The 24,124-nt window shown below is 42.9% G+C and overlaps 1 protein-coding gene across 2 annotated transcripts in view; it reads right to left on the bottom strand.

The window, feature by feature from the left end:
• Nucleotides 1–2,127: 2,127 nt before the first annotated feature.
• anp32e (acidic (leucine-rich) nuclear phosphoprotein 32 family, member E) overlaps nt 2,128–24,124 on the bottom strand; it is a 37,387-nt gene continuing 15,390 nt past the window's right edge. The window contains exons 4-7 of one of the 2 annotated variants that reach the window (XM_073061151.1): nt 22,773–22,929; nt 16,635–16,804; nt 15,499–15,559; nt 2,128–4,888 (exon numbers count right to left, since the gene is read on the bottom strand). In XM_073061151.1, coding sequence (XP_072917252.1) covers nt 4,824–4,888; nt 15,499–15,559; nt 16,635–16,804; nt 22,773–22,929 — 453 coding nt within the window. In that variant the 3' untranslated portion in view covers nt 2,128–4,823. The remainder of the gene's footprint in view (nt 4,889–15,498; nt 15,560–16,634; nt 16,805–22,772; nt 22,930–24,124) is intronic. The other variant, XM_073061152.1, reaches the window with a different exon arrangement.

Below are 24,124 nucleotides of genomic sequence, written 5' to 3'. Positions count from 1 at the left end.
TGCAGGTTTAATTGCAACATCTAGGTGAAGTTTGGATAAATACGTGGATGGGAGGGGTATGGAGGGCTATGGTCAATGGCACTAGGCAGAATAACCATTCAGCATGGACTAGATGGGCCAAATGGCCCATGTCTGCACTGTAGTGCTCTATAACAATCAGGTCAGATAGCAGCACCTTAACTGCCATCGACATGTATAAAGGTGCTGGAAAAAGGCCAGTAACATCACAAAGGATCCCACTCCCATCAGGGAGGCTACATAGCATCAGACTCAAGAACAGTCACTTACCCCAAGCAGCAAGGCTGATCAACACCCCCAACCACCACGACTTAGTCATTTCCTGTCAGCCACCTCAAATATAGCTTAGTTCACTTTATGGACATAAACTCCATCTGTGTAAATAAGCTATGTTATGCATTTGTATTTAGTGTGTTTTTATTATGCATTCTTTTATCTTATTGTGTTATTTTCTGTGACGCACCGGATCTGGAGTAACAATTATTTACACTTGTGTTCTGGAAATGACGTCAAACAATCTTGAATAGTTCAAAAAGATGGTGCAGTAGCTCTGGGAGTTTGAGCTGTCACTAACCTTGATGTGCCAAGCAGTCTTAGGATTGATGGTAACCAATCTGTAGGCAGCTGGTATCGATGCTCTGAAGAACTCTGCTTTCTGGGGTGACAAACCTTTTAGAAAATGTACACCCAAATTGGCAATAATCTAAAAAATCACCTCACGAGCCAAGGTAATTTTAAGTAGGGATTATCAATGATGAATAAAATTAGTAATATTATGGATATTAAGGAGCAGGATGTTGCCTATTAATGTTTTCATTGCTTTACTATTAATAAAAGATTGAAATAAAAACAGCATTTTAGAAAATCTGTTCAAATATTAATATCAATCTTTTAAAGACAATTGGTAAATATCATCTCTAAATAGCATTGTTATTGTAATCATTTCCTACCTAAATACAATGTGTGCATGAAGTCTGTGAGGATTTCAAAATGTATCACCCAATGGCACATTCTTGTAACTGCCTAGCTGATGAAAACATCTCGCTGCTCTCGGATTGTAAAAATTCATTCACTTAGCTAAAATCATTGTGATTTTTTTCCTTTATTATGGGTGGGGTATATAGAATTGAGGAGGTAGTACTGAATGGGTCAACAAAACTCTAGTGTACCATCATAGGTTCATCATCCCAGTACAGAATATTTGCCTCCATTGGTCAGAACACCAAGTTTAAAAGTTGGAAATTCATGTTACACTTACAGAAACTTTTGGTTAGGCCAGTTGGAGTACTGGGACTCATCAGGGTGAGGGGTCTCAGCCCAAAGTGGTGACTGTTTATTCTTCTCCATCGACACAGCCTGACCTGCTGAGTTCCTTCAGCATTTTGCTGCATACAGCTCCCATTACTGGAAGGATGCAGATCAAGTGCATACACCAAAAAAACCCACTTCCTCATCTGCATCTGTCTCCATCACCCATGGTATTGCAAGGGGACACCAACAACAGTGGTATGGAACTCAGCAGGTCAGGCAGCATCTATGAAGAGGAATTAACAGCCCACGTTTCAGGCTTAGACCCAGCATCAGGACTGTTTTTTTCCCTATCAGATTCCTTTTTCAACCCTTTACCTCTTCCACCTGTCACCTCTCTTATTTCATCCCCCCCCACCCATCTTTCCCCTTACATGGTTTTACCCATCACCTGCAAACTGGTACCCCCTTCCACTCTCCCACCCCAAAACACTCCAGTCCTGATGAAGGGTTTTGGCCCAAAATGTCTATGTTATCCCTCTCTGTAGATGCTGCACGACTTGCTGAGTTCTTCCAGAACTAATGTGTGGCTCTGGATTTCCGGCACCTGCAGAGTTGCTTGTGTTGGCATAGACCACCAATCCACTGGACTATCAATATTGTTGCACATTATTCCTCATGCTGACAGGTTTAGAGAAGAGGTGGGAGGAGGCTGAATTGAGTCGAAAAATGCCGAGGTGTATAGGTCGGGTAAAACACCCAGCCTGTTTCTATATCCACTCCACTCTCGTTTGTTTCAGATGCCTCACTTCATTTGATTCTGTGAAACCTCAGTCGACACTTCCTCAGAGAGGCTAGAAATTTTACTGAAACATTTGGAACTTTATTTTGTGCAACTTTTGAGTTTATATATAAACAAAAACGGCATTATGTTTACAGCACAAAACAGACCCAGAGATGTTCCCAGGAGGCTCTATTTTCACGGTTTAATGAAAATTGCAACCACCCTCCACCCCAAATAATTAAAAATTAAAATACAGGGGTAGAGAGGAAGGTCAACTAGTCACATTTGGCGGGCAAGGTCGTGGCAAGTACAAACAAGTTCTAGTTTACCACTAGGGAAGGGTCTGGTGCAGAAGGGAACGCACACCCCTGCAGGGAGCTGACACATGCAAATGAATGTCCTGGGAATATCCCTGGAAGTAGTAATTGGAGAAACATTCACAGACTGCTACAGCGTAACTGCCTGGGCTGAGATATATATATGCCGAAGCAAAATAATGCTTCAAATTCATTATTCCAAATTTAAAAATTCTACCATGGCTTCATCCAAATACAGTATATCCTAAAACCAAAAAAACTATTCTTCCAAAAACAATTTTGAACACAAAAAGAGGGGCAGGGAGGCTGTTCTCTTCTTAAAAAGGCGACCAACCAGACAATTTACAAAAATGTTCTTTAAAAAAAAAATTGGGAGTGTGTCACTCTGAGCACTGTTAGAATTATAACAGGTAGCACGTTGAAGAGAAGGGCAGGTGTAGAGTGGTGGGGTAGGAAGCTGTACAGAACATTGTCTTTCGCTCAAAAGGATTGCTAGACTCAACCAGGCCAAAGTTTATTTATTTGTTTTTGTTATTATTTAGAGATACAGCACCATACAGGCTCTTCTACCCATCGAGCCGCACTGCCCAGCGACCCTAGCTTAATTACAGGACAATTTACAATAACCAATTAACCTACTAACCAGTACATCTTTTGACTGCAAGAGGAAACCTTAGCACTCGGAGGAAACCCACGTGTTCACAGGGAAGAATGTACAAACTCTTTACAGATGAGGTTGGAATTGAACTCCAACGCCTTTAGCTGGAATAATGTAGTGCTAACCGCTACACTACCATATTGGGGCAGATAGGTAGTTATGGGAAGGATAGCCTGTGTCTGGGCTCCACCTCAAGTGAGAGAGAATTAAAAAAAAAAAGCTATTTCTTGGCTGTCACTTCCAGAATCAGTGCATCTGCACAATTCCTTTGGGGAAAAGCATTAAAAATATCATCTGTGACACACACAAGCACCAGCAGAATTATCACCCCGCAGTTTCTCAATTTTGATTTGCAAGAACCCCTAAATCCTGCAGGCAGGGGAGTGAATTCCAACAGTGCTCAGGTGTTTTAAGGGGACATCTACAAAACAAAAGCCCCCCCCCCCCCCACACACAATCTACGGATACAAAACCCCATCCCTACACGCGATTTAACTGTCTGTGCCTGTAGAGGAATCCTTAACAGGTTAAAAATGTGATTTCAATGGGAGTTGAAGGAGGTCAGGAGCAATCTATGGAGACAGGACTTTACGAAAGGATACAGCCAGCCGCACCTTGTGTCTTAAACCAGAAGTCTGAAATCAAATAAACTGTTTGCCATAGAAGGCTACACCACAAATATATCACGTTCATTCTACACTCCCTGAAAGATTTGTTAGGGTGTTCCTAGATTTAATGATTTGATAGTTACAAAAAAAAATACACTAGGAACAGAAGAGTATGAACTTATTAGCTAGACAACTGGCTATAAGCACACAAGCCACCCGCATTACCAGCAGCAAGCTGTAGCTGCATCATCTGTCCCCAGCCAAACATGGCCATCTAGTCCCCTCTCCTCGATTGGAAACTATACAGGATTTGGATTTTCTTCCTAGAAGCGGAAGAAAAATGTATATTTTTAAAAAGATGTGTTCATCTGGAGGAAAACGTAGCTCTTGTGGGAAATGCTTCTTGAACATGGACTCTGAAACTCTGGAGGCTGATCACTGGTCTATGTCAGACCAACCAGAGTCCCAGCTAGCCAAGGTGAGGAATCTCACCTGCAGGGGAATGGAAAGCTAGAAGTTTAAAACAAAACTGGGGAGAAATTTATTGAGAATACACACAAGGTAAAAGGTGTTTTGGGAAATTTATTTAAGGTGAGTGGACTTTGTCTTTTTTTTCCCTGTGATTTCCAGTGTCAACATTTATATTGATGATTTACCAGTGTGAGGAGTGTAATCTGCTCTCAGTGGTGCACTACAGCACCTCTCCTGGCAGGAGAATGGAACTGCAGCATGACGGTTTACATAGCAAATGCAGACAGGTAACTGTTCAGAGAAAATAAAGCAATTGTATAGTGCTTTGAAATATGCATTGAACCCCAATTTGCTTTTCACTGCATCTTCACCACTTCTGAACCTTCCCCACTGGGAACACACACATATGCACACACACAATAGAACTAAATCTTTAGAATTTCACTTTGCATGAACTTTGAGTATGGTTTTCACACAGCTCCGAAGAAAGGCTTTGCAAATAATAAAAAACTACACAAATGAATCCAGGACTTTGCTATTAAAACTGGAATGGTTTTTTAAAAAAAGTACAACAAAATAATTTCCTTTCCCTCCGACCCCAGGTTCCTCCTCTGCACCCCTTTCAACTCCAATTGTGACAGTTACTACTTCAACCGTAGCAAGTATGTTACGATGTTGTATTGCGGTAAAAACAGGCGCTTGGTCACACCCGGAGGGAACTACTCATCCTCTTCGCCTTCATCTTCCGCCTCTCGTTTCCGTTTCTGTCCCTGAGCGGCCAAGTCTTTTGAGGGAAGACAGAAAAAGCAAAAATGTCAGGTCAGTGCACGGACAAAGGGCTGCTGTAACCCATCAGGTTTCACCCCTAACAACCCTTCCAAAGGAGACACAGAGAGCAGTTCATTGTCACAAAAATCTGAGAGTTTCCTGGCAGCATTTATGTAACTTGGGTGTTGCATGCCAGTTTATTGTCATTTAAACATACATGTATACCACCAAAAAAAGTTCCCCCAGACCAAGGTGCACAACAGTACATGTAACTAACACAAATTTAAAGTAATATTACCACTAGTAAATTAACAAAAAGGTGTATTTATGACAAGTTAAAAAGAGTATAATGTTACTGGTGATTCACATGTGATGGGACCTGGGTGGTGACGAGGAGTTCAGCAGTTTCATAGCCTGTAGGAGGAAGCCGTTTCCTATCCTAACAGTTTTTGTCCTAATGCTATGTTACCTCCTGCCTGATGGTAGGGGTTCAAAGAGATCACTGGACAATTGGGAAGGATCACTGACAATGCTAAGGGCCCTGTCTGTGTACACAGCGCTCCTGATAAATGCCTTGGATAGGTGGAAGAGACTCTGATGATCCCCTCAGCAGTCCATGCAATCCTCTGTAGGGACTTGTGGTCAGATTCCTTGCAATCCTTATGCCAGATGGTGATGCAGTTAGTCAGGACACCCTCGATGGTGCCCATGCAAAAATTGGTTAGAATGGGGAAGAGAAATGGGGGCAACTGGAGCTGAGGTTTCAGGGCACATTGGAAGTTCAAATGCAACTCCAAATGGATCATGATGGCCACACATGGGGGAAGGGCCTTCCAGTGTTAAATTTTGCCAACCTCCAACAGTATAGCGAAGTGAGACCCAACACTGCATAGGCAGTGGACAGTTTGTGTTTTGACTGCAGTTAGGGTTACAGGCTTTGTGGGTAACAAGTGCAGCTGCAAACAGGGTATACTTGAATTTTTAACCAAGGTGGTAGATTTGGAACAAGTAGTGGAAGCTGATGTCACTGTAGCCGTCAAAATAGTCATGAAGGAACTATAATACCCAAAGGAAAATTTCTTGGGATTAGAGAAAAATCACCAGGTAGTGGGTTAGTCCCATGGTTGTAGCAAAGAGCCTGCATGGCATATCCCCTCTGTCAGTGTCAGAGCAAATTCAGAAATTATAAGTGCAAAGGGACTTGGGAGGCCTATTGCAGGATTCCCCAAAGATTAAGTAGGTGGCAAGGAAGGCAAATGCAATGCTAGTGTTCATTTTCAAAGGTTTAGAATAAAAGAGCAAGGATGTAATGCTGAAGCTTTATAAAGGCACTGGTCAGACAGCATTTGGGAGTATTGTGAACAATTTTGGGCACCTTATCTAAGAAAGCATGTGATGACACTGGAGAGGGTCCAGAGGAGGCTTATATGAATGAAAGGGCTAACATACGAGGAGCATATGATGGCCTTGGGCCTGTACTCCCTGGAGTTAAGAAATGGGTGAGGAAGGTGAAGGAAGGTCTCAATGAAACCTACTGAATATGACCCAGACTTCCAGGTCATCAAGGGAATGGTCTCTCGACAAAAAACGTAAACTGCCCCAAAGCCGAAATTAGACAAATATTTAAAATTGAATAACTATATTAATAAAAAGGGCAAGGATATTGTCTAAGAACAAGAGTAAAAAGTCTGCCCAGAAGGTTGATAAAAATAAAGAGACGCAGCAAGATGACGGGCCTAGCTCCCCCACGGCTAGCCTAGACGGAGATAATGAGGAAGAATCAGTGAATTTGACTTTGATTCTCAAAGAGATTCGCGAGTTCTGACAAGATAACAGCAAACAGTTGGAAGATATTAAAGGAGAAATAGTAAACACTAATTTGAGGTTAGACGAAGCCGAAGCGAGGACTGTAGCGACTGAGGCTGCAAGAGCAGCTCCAGTGGAAGCTAACAGACCAAGAAAGCTGCTCAAGAAGGGAAAATGTGAGGATCTACGGAGTTCCCAAAGGAGCTGAAGGTAAATCCGGATTGATGATTCCCTTCGTGGAGAAGCAGCTTAGAGAGAGTCTTGATATACCGGACGCAAAAGACCTACAGATAGAAAGGGCTCAACGTGCGTTAGCTCCGCTACCCCCGACAGGCGCCCATCCCAGATCAATTGTAGTCAGATTCCTCAGCTACAGAATGAAGGAAGAGGTGCTTAAACGTGCATGGCAAAAGAAAGGTTTCATGTTGAGCAACTGTAAAATCAGTTTAGACCACGATTACGCTCCGGAGATCCTTACCAGACAGAAGGAATATGCGGAAACACGGAGAGTCCTGAAGGAAAACAGTATCAGATTCCAGACCCTGCATCCAGCTCGGTTAAGAGTCTTTTACAACAAAGGGATAAAAGTACAGTAGAAGAGGCAACAACAGACATGGCGGACCGAGGATCATCTATAAAAGTTATCACCCAACCGGAGTCGTTACTGGAGAGGATTCGGCAAAAGTCATGGCAGCCAGCGAGGGGAGGACGCTACACGAGAACCAGAGTGTCAAATTACAAGGAAATGCTGCAAATATTCAGACACAAACGTACAGAGAATATAAATTAAGTAAATGACTGGAAAGAGTAAATCGGACTTGAAGGTAAAATGAAAGTTGGTAACTGAAAATAAACTAGATGGAATAACTTGAATATAGCAATATGGTCGAGACATAAAAAGGAGAGAATTCTCTATGATTATTCACACTGCAGAGGGCCCTCTAATGCAGGGTGTAGAGGTATTCCCTCTGAACTGAAGCGGGTTGGTGCTCAGGCCTTATTGTTGGAAGTTGGGAAAAATTTTCAAATGTTATTTGTTCAAAAGTGTCTAGGGGTGGTTGTATCCATAACCACTCACATGAAAAAATTCAATGCACAAAAATTAGCAGACCTTCAAGGAAAATTAAAACAACTTCAAGTTGAAGATAGCAATAAAATTAATTCTAATTTAAAACAGGAAATTAAGAAATTATAAAGTGAAACTGATGATATTTATACATTGGAAACACAAAGAAATTTTCTTTACTTGAGACAAAAGAATTATGAAGGAGGTGGTAAATCAGCTAGATTATTAGCATACAAGACAATAGACAATAGGTGCAGAAGTAGACCATTTGGTCCTTCGAGCCTGCACCGCCATTCTGAGATCATGGCTGATCATCTACTATCAATACCCGGTTCCTGCCTTGTCTCCATATCCCTTTATTCCCCTATCCATAAGATACCTATCTAGCTCCTTCTTGAAAGCATCCAGAGAATTGGCCTCCACTGCCTTCCGAGGCAGTGCATTCCAGACCCCCACAACTCTCTGGGAGAAGTAGTTTTTCCTTAACTCTGTCCTAAATGATCTACCCCTTATTCTCAAACCATGCCCTCTGGTACTGGACTCTCCCAGCATCTGGAACATATTTCCTGCCTCTATCTTGTCCAATCCCTTAATAATCTTATATGTTGCAATCAGATCTCCTCTCAATTTCCTTAATTCCAGCGTGTACAAGCCCAGTCTCTCTAACCTCTCTGCGTAAGACAGTCCAGACATCCCAGGAATTAACCTCGTGAATCTACGCTGCACTTCCTCTACAGTCAGGATGTCCTTCCTTAACCCTGGAGACCAAAACTGTACACAATACTCCAGGTGTGGTCTCACCAGGGCCCTGTACAAATGCAAAAGGATTTCCTTGCTCTTGTACTCAATTCCCTTTGTAATAAAGGCCAACATTCCATTAGCCTTCTTCACTGCCTGCTGCACTTGCTCATTCACCTTCAGTGACTGATGAACAAGGACTCCTAGATCTCTTTGTATTTCTCCCTTACCTAACTCTACACCGTTCAGATAATAATCTGCCTTCCTGTTCTTACTCCCAAAGTGGATAACCTCACACTTATTCACATTAAACGTCATCTGCCAAGTATCTGCCCACTCACTCAGCCTATCCAAGTCACCCTGAATTCTCATAACATCCTCATCACATGTCACACTGCCACCCAGCTTAGTATCATCAGCAAACTTGCTGATGTTATTCTCAATGCCTTCATCTAAATCGATTATGTAAATCGTAAACAGCTGTGGTCCCAATACCGAGCCCTGTGGCACCCCACTAGTTACCACCTGTCATTCCGAGAAACACCCATTCACCGTTACCCTTTGCTTTCTATCTGCCAACCAGTTTTCTATCCATGTCAATATCTTCCCCCCAATGCCATGAGCTCTGATTTTACCCACCAATCTCCTATGTGGGACCTTATCAAATGCCTTCTGAAAATCGAGGTACACTACATCCACTGGATCTCCCTGGTCTAACTTCCTGGTTACATCCTCGAAAAACTCCAATAGATTAGTCAAGCATGATTTGCCCTTGGTAAATCCATGCTGGCTCGGCCCAATCCTATCATTGTTATCTAGATATGCCACTATTTTATCTTTAATAATGGACTCTAGCATCTTCCCCACTACTGATGTTAGGCTGACAGGTCAATAGTTCTCTGTTTTCTCCCTCCCTCCTTTCTTAAAAAGTGGGATAACATTAGCCATTCTCCAATCCTCAGGAACTGATCCTGAATCTAAGGAACATTGGAAAATGATTACCAATGTATCCGCAATTTCCAGGGCCACCTCCTTTAGTACCCTAGGATGCAGACCATCTGGACCTGGGGATTTGTCAGCCTTCAGTCCCATCAGTCTACTCATCACCGTTTCCTTCCTAATGTCAATCTGTTTCATTTCCTCTGTTACCCTATGTCCTTGGCCCATCCATACATCTGGGAGATTGCTTGTGTCTTCCTTAGTGAAAACAGATCTAAAGTACTTATTAAATTCTTCTGCCATTTCTCTGTTTCCCATAACAATTTCACCCAATTCATTCTTCAAGGGCCCAACATTGTTCTTAACTATTTTCTTTCTCTTCACATACCTAAAAAAGCTACATAAGTTACGTAAACAACAAGCAGATAATACAATTTACAAAATAAAGAATCCAAAGACAAAGCTGGTGGAGCGCACAATAAGGAAAATTCAAGAGAGTTTTGAAACATTATCGAGAACTGTACTCTCAACCCCGGGCCTCAAATGAGCCCTACATAGACACTTTACTGAATCCTTTAGATCTACCCAAGCTCACAGATTTACAAAACAAATGCCTATTAGAACCAGTAACTGTTAAAGAACTGAACATGGCCATCTCCAGATTAAAGACCGGAAAGTCTCCAGGTTCTGATGGGTTTACCTCAGAGTGGTACAAATTGCTGAAGTCACAGTTAGTCCCATTGCTACTAAACACCTTTAATTGGATATTACAGAGAGGAGAAATTCCACCTTCCTGGAGAGAAGCGATTATTTCAGTTATTCCTAAGTGAACACTGACTTCTCTAACTTCCATTAATACCCCTCCTCCCCTTCTTACCCCATCCCTGACATATTTAGTTGTTTGCCTGTTCTCCATCTCCCTCTGGTGCTTCCCCCCTCCCCCTTTCTTTCTCCCAAGGCCTCCCGTCCCACGATCCTTTCCCTTCTTCAGCTCTGTATCACTTTTGCCAATCACCTTTCCAGCTCTTAGCTTCATCCCACCCCCTCCGGTCTTCTCCTATCATTTTGCATTTCTCCCCCCCCCCCCCCCCCACTACTTTCAAATCTCTTAATATCTTTCCTTTCAGTTAGTCCTGACGAAGGGTCTCAGCCCGAAATGTCGACAGTGCTTCTCCTTATAGATGCTGCCTGGCCTGCTGTGTTCCACCAGCAGTTTGTGTGTTGTTTGAATTTCCAGCATCTGCAGATTTCCTTGTGTTTGAAAGATAAACTAGAATGTGGCAATTACCAGCCAGTCAGCATTCTTAATTTAGATTACAAATTATTTACATCTATATTAGTGCGCAGACTGGAAAAGTTTTTACCTGACCTCATCCACTTAGACCAGACTGGATTTATTCAACAAAGACAAACTCAGGACAACATAAGGAGAACTTTACACATACTAGAACAAGTTACTAAGAGTGGGACAGAGACAATGATAGTGGGGCTAGATGCTGAGAAAGCTTTTGATTCAGTTAGTTGGGCATTCCTATATAAAGTGTTAGGAAGATTTGGCTTTCAAGAAAAGTTTATTAAAGTAATCCAGACTTTATATGACAGTCCCACAGCTCGAATTAAGATAAATGGAGACCTCTCTGACTCCTTTATTTTAGAGAGAGGAACTAGACAGGGATGCCCAATTTCTCCTCTCCTTTTTGCGCTATACATTGAACCACTTGCCCAACTAATCAGACAGAGCGAAATTGTAAAAGGTATTAAGGTGGCAGGGATTGAACAGAAAATGGCATTATTTGCAGATGACGTTTTAGTCTATCTGAGTGAACCAGAAAAATCATTTTATAGGATTGTTTACACTGTTGGATGAGTTCGGGAAAGTATCAGGTTATAAAATAAATGTAAAGAAAACGCAGGTTATGTCCCTAAATTATACAGTATCCAAAAAACTGCAGGATACACATGATCTTGATTGGGAAGCTAAATCATTAAAATATTTAGGAATAACACTGCCAAAGGATCTTTCAACGTTATCACAGGTAAATTATGGGCCATTAATTTCAAAGATAAAAGCAGATATACATAGATGGAATTTTATACCCTTTTTAAGTTTAAATTCAAGGATAAATACTATAAAAATGAATATTCTCCCTTGGTTACTCTATCTTTTCCGGACTTTACCTGTAGAGGTGGATGATAATCAATTCAGGGAATGGGACAAATGGATTTCCCGCTTTATCTGGCAAGGAAAGAAACCTAGAATTCGATTTAACACCTTACAGTTAGGGAAGGAAGGAGGAGGTATGGCACATCCTTGCTTGAGAAATTATTTTTATGCTTCACAGATAACCCCTCTGTTATACTGGTGTAATAAGGAATATAAGGCTAGATGGAAGGAAATAGAATTTGGATTGATTGACAGTTTTCCTCTGCAGGCCTCAATAGCAGACAAAGGATTGATAGCCCGATTGGAAAAGTCTAAAAACAGCTGGATAAATCTTACATTAAAAGTATGGCAGAAGGTGGCTAATTCATGTGGAATTAATAACATGTTAAAACTTTTTAGATGGTGTGCATATGATACCGAATTTCTTCCCAACAGAGTAGATAAAAGATTTGAACTATGGATAAAGAAAGCTCTTACAACCTCTCTCACTTACACAAAAAAAAAAAGAGTATTACAAAGTTTCCAATCCTTACAGGACAAACATGGCCTAGAACATAATGACCTTTTTTTTTTATATAAAGGTACCTTCAAATACGACATTATGTTAGCCAGAGTTATAGACATACAGATTTATCAACAGTAGAATTAGAATTTTTCAAGATTCTGAATTTGGCTTACAGTTCAATGCCAAGTAAATCAATTTCTCGATTATACAATGTACTCTTACGTGCTAAAAATGAAAACACATTGTATATTAAAGAGAAGTGGGAGAAAGAAGCGAGGTTGGTACTTTCAGAGGAGGTTTGGCTGAAAATATGCAGCTTTCAGTGGTCTTCAACTAACTCTTTGATTTGGAGAGAAGATTGTTGAAAAATTTTAAGATACTTCAAGACCCCATATCAGGAAAAATATAAAGACACAAACATGACGTGTTGGAGAAGGTGTGGCTCCAAGGAGGCAAATCATTTCCATATTTTCTGGGATTGCCCTAAATTAAGTTTATATTGGAAAGGTATTCATAGAACTTTAGGTCAGGTATTTAAGACCCAGATACCTCTGAACTTTGAGACGTTCTTATTTGGGACATGTACTGTTTTTGGATCAGAAGAAAGACAAAGTTGCTACAGGTGCTCTTAGTGGCAAGTAAGAAATCAATCACCAGAAAGTGGCCCAAATTTATCACCTACATTAGAAGATTGGCATGAAATTATTTTGGAAATATTTAAAATGGAAAAGATGACCTACTCTTTGAGAATTCAAAAAGAAAAATTTAATCAAATTTGGAATAAATGGATTGAATTTATAACATAACCCCAAGCGAGCAGACCCTGGAGGACTCTCCTAATGATTTGTACTGCTTTTCTCAATGTAAGCACCCTTGGTTCGTTGTTTACTGTTTTTTTTGAAATTAGGGAATTAACACAAGTAAAGGAAAAGATTTGGGAAAGGGGAAAAACATGAATAAATTAAAATTAAGTAAGTACATAGGGATTGGATAATTATGTTTGGGGGCAGGAGCAACATGAACCAGTTAGGATACAAAATCCTACATGGTAGTTACATAGGGTTACATATAATATTTGGACCAGAAGTAATGGTTCAGAAGAGATACATGGAAATTATTATTAATCCACTATTATTACTATTTTTCTTAACAATTATTGTCATTGCTTAGTCTAATAGGGTGGAATTACAACTGCACATAATTATCTTTTAAGTGCCTTATTACTTTTTATATTATCTCAATGTGTACTTATGTATACAAAATTATAGATTAAAATTAAATTTAATTTTTTTAAAAAAAGAAACCTACTGAATATTGAAAGACCTAGATAGAGTGGAGGTGGAGATGATTTTTTCCCCCAATAGTGGGGGAGTCATCACCACAGGGCACAGCCTCAGAATAGGAGGACATCCTTTGGAACAGAAATGAAAAGAAATTCCTTTAATTAGAGGGTGGTGAATCTGTGGAATTCATTTGCCATAGACAGTTGTGAAAGCCAAGCTATTGGGTAGGGTATATTTAAAAATCGGTACTTGACAAGTTCATAATTAGTAAGGACACCAAAGGTTACAGGAAGAATTTGGAGAATAAGGTCGGGAGGGGAAAAACTCCCAACCACCACTACTTCATTTCCTGACAGTCACCGGACACTAGACACTGCCTAGCCTCACTTTATGGACATACAATTTTATGTATGGTTGCAAGAAAGTTTGTGAACCCTTTGCTATTACCTGGTTTTAATTACTCATAAAAACGTGGTCTGACCTTCATCCAGTCACAATGGATAAACGTAATCTGCCCAAACTAATAACACAAAATGGTATTCTTCTCATCAATACTGAGTACATCATTTAAGCAATCACAGTCTAGGTTCATAAAAAAAAAATGTATGTGAACCTCTGGGTAATGCCTTCTTCAAAAGCTTATGTGGAGTCAGCTGTTTCAGTCAATGAGATGAGATCGGAGGTGTGGGTTGTGAGAGGGGTCCCGCCCGAATAAAAAAAGACACCAAATCAGATTACTGACAGAGCCTGCTCTTCTCAAGAAAGATCCATTTATATGCACCATGTCTCCATCAAAACAACTTTCAGAGGACCTTAGAATTGTAGAGATGCATGGAGCTGGAAACAGCTACAAAAGCATTTCTAAAGACCTGAGTTTTCATCAGTCCACAGTAAGAGAAATTGTCTACAAATGGAGGAAACTCAGTACTGTTGCTACTCTCCCTAGGAGTGGGGATCCCACAAAGATCACACCAAGAGCACAATGTGCAATATTGAAGGAGATGAAAAAGAAGGGGAACAGCAAAGACCTGTAGAAATCTCCAGAACTTGCTGGAATCTCTGTTCACGGAAGGACACCACAGAGGAAACCATTGCTCTTTAAAAAAAGTACTGTATACCTAAGTTTGCAAAAGACTGCTTGGACAGTCCACAACACTTCTGGGACATTGTTCTTTGGACAGATTAGACAAAAGTTTAAACTGCTGGTAGAAATACACCTCTGCTATGTTGGGAGTAACACCAACACAAAACCCATCCCAATTGTGAAGCACGATGGAAAAATCATCATGGTTTGGGGCTGCTTTGCTGTCTCAAGGCCTGGAGAGTGCAATCATTGAGGGAACAATTAATTCAAAATTGTATATAGACATTTTAAAGGAGAATGTTAGGGTAGCGGTTATCACTTGAAGCTTATTAGAAGTTGGATGATGCAACAAGACAATGATCCAAAACACAAGAGTAAATCAACAACAGAATGGTTAAAGAGAAGAAAAGTTGAGTTTGGGATGGCCAAGTCAGAGTCCAGACTTTAACCCAATTGAGATACTACAGTATCACCTGAAGACAGCTGTTCACGCAAGCTATCCGAGAAATACTGATGACTGAAACAGTTTTGTATGGAGGAATGGTCTAAAATTCTTCTTCTTTACCATTGTGCAAGTCTGATCAGCAGCTACAGGAAATGTTTGGTAGTGATTATTGCTGCCAAAGGAGGTTCTACCTATTAAATACAAGGGCTCACATACTTTCCAGTCTGGACTGTGAACGATTAAACGATGTGTTCAATAAAGACACTAAGGATACAATTTGTTAGTTTAGGTAGATTGTGTATTATGATTTAGATGTAGATCAGTAATTAATGAAGAAAACCAGGTAATTGCAAAAGGTTCAGATTTTTTTCTTGCAACTATATATAAGCCATCTTATGTTTTTACAATTATTGTGTTCCCCATCTTCTTGCATTTTTTGTTTTACCTGTATCAGATCCCGAGTAACAATTATTTTGTTCTTCTTTACACTTGTGTATGGGAGATGACATGCAACAATCTTGAATCATGAAACCAGCCACGACCAAATGGCAGGTCAGATTCAAGCACACACAATGGTTTTTAAGTCACAAAGTTACCTTGATCACCTTCCTCTCCCTCTTCTCCTTCATGAACATAATCGTCATCATCTTCATCATCCTGGAATAAATAGAATTGAATTTCATTTATGCAGCACCTTTGACAATCTAAGATAGTTGTGGCCCAGGCTCAACCTTAATGATCTATATACATGAGTCTGCAGATCTCTTTGCTTCTGGGTTTTTTTTTTACCATTTAGAAATACAGGGGATTCCAGTTAATTGGACCATTAGCTAATCGGAGCAGCCATTTATTTGAGGTAACTCAAAGATTAAAAAAAAATCAAGAAAATAGCCAAGATTTCCTTTGTTTATTTGGGATATTATGTCATTTAATTGGGACAGGTGACTGTTGCCCCAAAACAGTTTCTATCTAGTGTCATTTACATTCACTTGTGCGGCTATGCTTAGAGCATCAGTTGGGTGCACTTCTGTTCAAAAGGTAGTGATTTTTGTCACTGATAGTTGGCGAGAAATAAACAGTAAGACAATTCAGAACTGTTTTATTCACTGCAGTTTCAAGCATTTAGGCTTGGAGATGCCAAAAATGACGGAGTGAAAATGAAAAGGTTTCATTACCTCAACAAGTGAAAAATGACAGAATTTGATGACATCGACAATGTCTTGAATGTTAGAATGAAAATGAAGATAGAGGATGCAATTGTGGAGAGCATTTTATGAAGACAGCCCTAGATTTGCACTATGTGTCTGCACCGTTTTGCTAAATTTACATTCAAAAGACTCCGATGAATTCCTCCATCTACAAGTATCAGGAACTATAGAGTTTTATAGTACTGCTGCAGCTTTGGTAGTGTTCTAATTTACTTTGTATTTCAGTTAAATACACGATTGTTACTCAGTTTCCTTTTTTAAAAAAACATTTCAACTCTTTCCATGAAACTTCAGATAACTGGGACAGCCACTTTAGTTGGGCCAAAATGTACTGGTCCTGAAATGTCCCAATTAACTGGAATCCACTGTACTCTGCTTTATCTTTTAAGGTCGACTTGACCATGGGAGTCCCCCGAGAAGGTAGTTGGGGGTGAACCAGAGGGGTCATGTGGCCCAATTGCTGCTCCTGTTTCTTAAGTGTTCAGTGGACCCCTCTGTTTCAGCACCAGGTACTAGAAGCCAACCTGAATTTCTTCTTTTAGGAGATAGGATAATCCGACCTCCTCCGCTTCCTCGGGCTCGTCATCCTCCTCTTCTTCGTCATCCTCCTCCTCTTCATCTTCTTCCTCGTCCTCATCCTCCTCGTAGTAACCCCCTGCTGCTGCCGCTCCATCTTCGTCCTCTTCGTCTTCCTCTGCAGAGGAAACGTTAAGATATTTTACCTGAACTTACCTCTGGAAGGCCACAAGTCAAAGGAGCAAAATTAGGACTATTCAGTCCATCAAGTCTGCTCTGCCATTTGATAAGGGCTGATTTATTTTCCCTCTCAACCCCATTCTCCTGCCTTTTTCCTGTAAAGTTTGACGCCCTTACTCCAGCCTCTGCTTTAAATATACACAATGGCTTGGCTTCCACAGCCACCTGTGACAATGAATTCTACTGATTCAGCCTGTGGTTAAAGAAATTACTTTTTATTACTGTTCTAAAGGAAGATCCTTCTATTTGAGGCTGTGTCCATTGGTCCTAGACTTTCCCCACTATTAGAAATATCCTCTCCATGGCCAGATGGTTAAAATAAACTGTAGCGTGAAAACGATATTATGACCTGAGTAGACAACTTAGTCAGCATGGGTAAGCTGCGCCAAACGGACTTTCTGTACTGTATAAAGGTTAGTTTTCTTTGTCACATCAGAACAGTGAGACGCATTCTTTCTGTTAACAATCCACACAGTTAGAGGATGTGGGGACAAACGCAAGTTTCACTGTGCTTCTGGTGCCAACATAGCATGCAACTAATTCTAACCCATACATCTCCGGGAAGTGAGGGGTAACTGGAGCATGGGTGCGACACCCACACAGTCCCAGGGAGAGCATACAACCAGAGGCAGGAATTGAACTCCGATCTCTGGTGCTGTGAAGTGTTATGCTGGCTGCTATGCTAATGTGCTGCTATCTACCAACTATAACTCAGAGCCTGGAAAATTGAATACAATAAACCCCAGAGCAGCTTTGGACAAGGCTTCGTTTGCTTTAGGGGAAAGAGTGGGGGAGAAATACCAACCTGGCGAGACAGCAGAGAAATCCAGCTCCCTAAGCCAATGACCAAAGATGGTTCAATCTAGGTTGACACCTAGGAGGGGACTTGTTTATGGAGATACAGTGTGGATTAGGTTACACCATCCAGCAACTCTAGTGCAATCATGGGAAAATTTACAAAACCTACTAACCGATGCACCTTTGGACTGCGGGTGGAAACCAGAGCAGCTGGAGAAAACCCAAGCATTCCACGGGAAGGACACGCAAAATCCCTGCAGGTGTCAGAATTGAACTTCAATGCCCCAAGCCGCAAGAGTGTTGCACTAACCGCTATGCTACCATAGTGCCTGAACCTTCAGACTGAACAGATATGGAGAAGGAGCCAGCTGGCACAGGTGGTTCTAGCAAACAGGGTTCGATCCTGACCATCTGTGTGGAGTCTCCCCTCGGGGGATGTAGGTGCTCAGATCACATCCCAAATGAATTGGGATGAAGGGACACACCTCCTTGATGCACAACTGTGTGACTCAAAGACGTGAGAGCTCGTAGGTTAATTGGTCACGACCAAGTGGGTGAGTAGATGGGGAATGGGAGGAATAGAGCATTACAGCACAGTACAGCCCTTTGGCCCACCTTTTAACCTACTCCATTTGCTCCCACATAGCCCTCCATTTTTCCAATCATCCATGTGCTTATCCAAGAGCCTCTTGTGTCCCATCTGCCTGTACCACCACCTCCAGCAGCATATTCACACCCACCCACCATATTTTCCTCCAGTCACCTTAAAATTATGCTGCAAAGTATTAGCCATTTCTGCACTGGGAAAAACAGCACTGCATATCAATGGCTCATACACACCTTGATAAAGATGGAAAGAATGCAGAGAAAATTTACAAGGATATAGCTGGTACTTGAGGACCTGAGTTATAGTAAAAACATAGTAGAGGTTAGGACTTTATTCCCTGGAACTGAGGAGAATGGTGGTGGTGGGGGGGGGGTGAAATTTGATAAGAGGTATACAAAATCCGGTTCCAAGGTTGTCAAGCCGAGGAGTGGTAGTGGGGACAAGCTCCCACTGCTTAAAAAGTGCTCCTCATGGCGTGCGTCTCAAATAGCCTCTGGCAACCAAGTCCAACTCCTGGCCTTCTCGTGTGGCTTAGCCTGCAAGCCTAGCGGAACTGTTTCTACTGACAGGAGAAGGGGCGAAGGTGGGTCCTGGCACCTTAAAACCAGTGCTTCGGGTAGATGGAGCTCGTCAGCCTGGGAAGGCAGTCCATCTAAGAGAAGGAAAACTGATTTTAAACCTCTGCTGCCTTGCGGCCATACCCAATCATGGGAAAGGCTTCGGGAGTAAACCCTGAGCCGGAGTCCCTAAGGCAGTCCGATGTTACATTCAACCTCGTTCTGGCAACTCCTGCGACGATGCCGGTGTCAAGCTGTATCAGCCCCTGCCTTTCCCTTGGACAGCATCGGTGGCGTGGAGAGGGGAGACTTGCTGCATGGGCAACTGCCGATCTCTCATAAAACCTTGCCCAGGCCTGCGCCCTGGAGAGGACACTCCAGTGTCGCCTCACCGCGGCTTCAAAACACGGAAAGCAGCAGTCTACTGGTTATAAGCCTGCGCTCGATTGGCATAGAGCAAGGCGCCAGGGGTTGCTTTCGACGGAGGGAGAGGCCATCGTGCGGAGCAAGAGACAGGACTGGTTCGAGGCAAGCGCGAATGAGCTCAATGCGACCATCGAGGAGAAGCACAAACACCAACCCACTCAGGCAGCGTTGCAAGCGTTGAGGACAGCTAGGTACAACGCACAGAAGACAGCCAGATGCTGTGCAAATGGCTACTGGCTACAACTATGCGAAAGCATCCAGTTATCAGTCGACACAGGCAGCATTCGCGGAATGTGTGAGAGGATCAAGAAAGCCATCGGTCCAACCCAGAGCAAGACAGCTCCACTGAAATCCAGGACAGGCGAGGTCATCAAAGACAAAAGAAAGCAGATGGAGAGGTGGGTGGAGCACTACTCCGAACTCTACTCCAAGGAAAATGATATCTCGGACATCGCGTTAGCCACCGTGGAATGCCTACCGGTCATGGAGGAGCTGGACGTACTGCCGACTGCTGAAGAGCTGAGCAGAGCCATCGACAGATTACCCACTGGAAAGGCACCAGGGTTGGATGGCATCCCACCAGAGGTCATCAAGTGTGCAAAGGGAGTTCTGCTCAACCACCTGCTGGAACTACTCTGTCAGTGCTGGGGGGGGGGGGGAACAGTGCCGCAAGACATTGAGAGACTGCAACATTGTCACCCTCTATAAGAACAAGGGGGACAGAACAACTACAGAGGAATCTCGCTGCTGAACATTGTTGGGAAGGTCTTCGCCCGCGTGGTCCTGGGCAAACTACAGGGGAGAAAAAAAAGAAGAAAAAAAAGAAAAGGAAAAAAAAAAATTGCTGAAAGGGTATACCCTGAATCTCAGTGCGGTTTCAGGTCAGAACGTTCCACAATCGACATGATCTTCTCTCTTCAACAGCTGCAAGAGAAATGCCAAGAGCAAAGACAACCACTCTACGTCGCTTTAAATCGACCTCACAAAGGCATTCGACCTTGTTAGTAGGACGGTTTGTTTAAAATCCTCGCCAGGATTGGTTGTCCTCCGAGGCTCCTCAAGATAGTCCATTCGTTTCATGCGGATATGAAAGGCGTCATTCAATTTGACGGCTCTTCTTCAGAGGCTTTCAACATCTGCAGCGGTGTGAAGCAGGGCTGTGTGCTTGCTCCCAACCTATTCGGCATCTTCTTTGCAGTCATGCTGAAACATGCGTTTGGAACTTCAACCGATGGAGTTTACCTTCATACCAGATCAGACGGAAGGCTGTTCAGTCTGTCCCGGCTGAGGGCAAAATCCAAGGTCCGTGAAGTACTCATCAGCGACCTATGGACAACCTCTCAAGAGCCTGCCAGGAATTCAGCCTAACCATTAGTCTGAAGATGACCAACATGATGGGCCAAGGCGTTGAACAACCCCCCGTCATCAACATCAACAATTACGAGCTGGAGGTAGTCCACGAATTCATATACCTCGGCTCCACCATCACGGACAAGCCTCTCCCTGGACTCCAAGATCAACAGGCGGATCGGATGAGCAGCCACCACATTCGCCAGGCTGACCAAGAGAGCCTGGGAGAACAGAAAGCTAATTACGAACACCAAAATTGCAGTCTACAGGGCATGCGTCCTCAGCAAACTGCTCTACCGCAGCGAGACCTGGAGCCTCTACTCCAGGCAGGAGCGACGTCTCAATGCCTTCCACCTTCACAGCCTGAGATGCGTTCTGGGCATCAAATGGACCGACCGGGTCACCAACACCGAAGTCCTTACCCAGCCTCTTCACCCTTCTCCACCAACGCCGACTCCGCTGGCTGGGACACGTACATCGCATGCCGGACGGGAAGATTCCGAAAGACCTACTGTACGGGGAACTGACCACCGGCAAGAGAGCACGGGGACGTCCTCATCTTCATTTCAAAGACGTCTGCAAAAGGGACATGAAGTCAATGGACCTGGACGTCAAAAGATGGGAAGACGTCGCGAACGATCGCTCACGCTGGAGACGAGAACTACAGCCCTCTGTGGAGCGAGGAGAAGAGAAACTGAGGCTTGCAGCCAAGGAAAAGTGCGCTCGCTGAAAAGACAACAACACGGCAACATTGGAGGAGAGTGTCTTCAAATGCAATCGCTGCAACCGAGACTGTCACTCCCATGTGGGCCTGTACAGCCACAACAGACGCTGCACCACCATCAGCAGCTGAATCAAAACTCTCCAGACGCAGATCCATGGTCTATCAAGACCGACGGATGCCACACACATACAAAATTCTGAGGGGGATACGGTAATTTGAATCAGGCTTTCCCCCCCCACTGAGGGTGGGCGAGACTAGAATATGAGGTCATAGGTAAAAACTAAAATATTTAAGCGGAACCTGAGGGGGAACTTCTTCACTTGGGAGGGTGGCGTGAGCTGTTGGCAGAAGTGGGGGGGGGGGGGGGGAGATGTGGGTTCAATTGCAACATTCAGAGAAAACCTGCAGAAGGTTGTAAACTCAGCCAGCTCCATTATAGGCACTCCCCAACATCGAGAACACCTTCAAAAGAGATGCTTCAAACAGGCAGCATCCATCATTAAGGTCTGCCACCACATTACTTACTGCCTGCTACTCTGCTAGTGCTCAGGGCTGCAATGAAGGATCTCCATCACTGTCTACCCTTGGCCATCACACAGAGATGTAGAAAGCTTCTTCATTGCTGTTTCCATAACAATTTTGTTTGACTGGTCGGGTTTTCACCCCGAGCTGAATCCTCAAACCTGTGGGACCAATGGACCAATTCAGTCTGTCCTCCACCCTTTGATGCCTATGGCATCAGTGACCCTGACTTTATAGCATAAAGTCCTGACTCCAGCCAATATAGCTCTCCGGGTCATTGAGGTACGCAAGCCTCCAAAACACGACAAAGTTGTGGTTCTCTTGAAGGACCGCCCAGGACATACCCACGTCTCATTGCTACCACTGAGGTGGTGGTGCAGGAACTTGAAGACACACACTTAATGTTTCAGGAACAGTTTCTTCTCTCCGCCATCAGATTTCTGAATGGACAATGAACACTACATCTTCCTCTCCCCCTTTTTACACTACTTAAACTTTTAATATACATTTATTACAATTTTTAGTTTAAAAAAAATTATGTAGTGAATTGTACTGTGGCCACAAAAACAACAAATTTCATATATACCAGTGACATTAAACTGGATCTTGATTCTGAAGTTTGGATAAATACATGGATGGGAGGAACATGGAAGGTTTTGTCCCAGGTTCGGGTCAATGGAACTAACAGTTCAGCATGAACCAGATGGGCCGAAGGGCTTAGTTCTGTGCTTATGGTGCTCTATGACCTCTCATCCCCCTCCACTCCACAAAGAAAACCCTACTTGTTCAGCTAAAGAAACTAGAGCAGGGTTGGCACAGACAGGTGGTTGGTGGTGGGCTCAGAGTCAGTGGACCAAGACTGAGACAGAAAGTGCCCACCCCACCCTACCAATGCCCTAGTTTCAAGACAATCATCTCTTACCCTCGTCATCGGACTCCGGAGCCTCCTGATCATCTCGGTCAAAGCCGTCCAGGTAGGTGATGTGGGGGAGGAGCTTGAAAATGTTCTCCCTGTAGTCACTGGGATTGGAGATGTCACAGTTATACAGATCCAAGCTCTTCAAATGCTTCAGGTTTTTCTGAAGTTTGAAAAAGAAAGGTATTGCCATTAATGTTAACCAGAGACAGCCTACAGGACTTTTAATATGGAATTAGATGTTTGGGCTGGTTTTAAAGTTAACCTTCAAATACATCAATCTTGAGGGATCTGGCATCAGATACGATGTGCTTGAGGGGCTAAGATATACAAAGGAATGCAGGAAATAAAGGAATTTTTAATGTTCTCCCCATGACTGCATGTCTTCTCCACATGCTCTGCTTTCCTCTCACATTTGAAGACATACAGATTAGGAGGTTAATTGGTCACATGGGTGTTATCGAGTGGCACATCTTCATTGAGACTGTAAAGTAGAAAATGCAAGTGTGTTAACGGCAGGAGTCCTTGGCAGGAAAAAAGGTTGGGAGCCCCTGTATTAGAGGAACTCAGCAGGTCAGGTAGCATTAACAACCAAATGCAACTCAGTTTGAGGAGACTGAGCTCAAGCTGGTGTCCTCTGTAAGAAACTTTGCATGTTCTTCCCATATCAAGCGAACCCAAGTATGTTCTGGGGGTGGCCTGCAAGTGGCCTGCAAGTGCTATCATAGCACACCCACAACTTACTAGCGGGTTTGTCTTTGGAACGTGGGAGGAAACCAGAGCACCTGAATAAACCCACGAAGTCAAAGGTCACACTCTTTACAGAGAGCAGTGGGAATTGGACCCCTATTGCTGGTACTGGCAAATGCTTACACTAACCACCATGCTACCATGCAGCCCTGTCACTGTGGTCAGATGTCACCATAAAGCTGTAGTCATTTACCCAGTTTCCACCCTACAGTCAAACCACGGTGCCCTTCCAACATCAATCAACAAGACTGAAAGCATACAGAGACAATTTACAACAGTGCTGTCAGGTCCTGAGGATCTGAGTCACAGAGAAACATTGAAAAGGTTAGGACTTTATTCCCTGGAGTGCAATAGAATGAAATCGGATGGAGGTATACAAAATATTGAAGAGTAGAGATTGGGTAAATGCATGCATTTACCACAGAGATTGGGTGAGACTAGAACTGAAGGTAAAATATTTAAAGGGACATGAGGGTGATCTTCTTCACTCAGAGGATGGTGAGAGTGTGGAACGAGCCGCTAATGGAAGTGGTGGATGTGGATTTGATTTCACCATTTAAGAGACTATCGGTTAAGTACAAGGATGGGAAGGGTATGGAGGGTTGTGG

This window comes from Hemitrygon akajei, chromosome 11 (assembly GCF_048418815.1).
Source record: "Hemitrygon akajei chromosome 11, sHemAka1.3, whole genome shotgun sequence".
NCBI classification, from domain to species: Eukaryota; Metazoa; Chordata; class Chondrichthyes; order Myliobatiformes; family Dasyatidae; genus Hemitrygon; species Hemitrygon akajei.
Note: the sequence above shows the minus strand (reverse complement) of the source record. Positions and strands in the feature narration are given on the sequence as shown.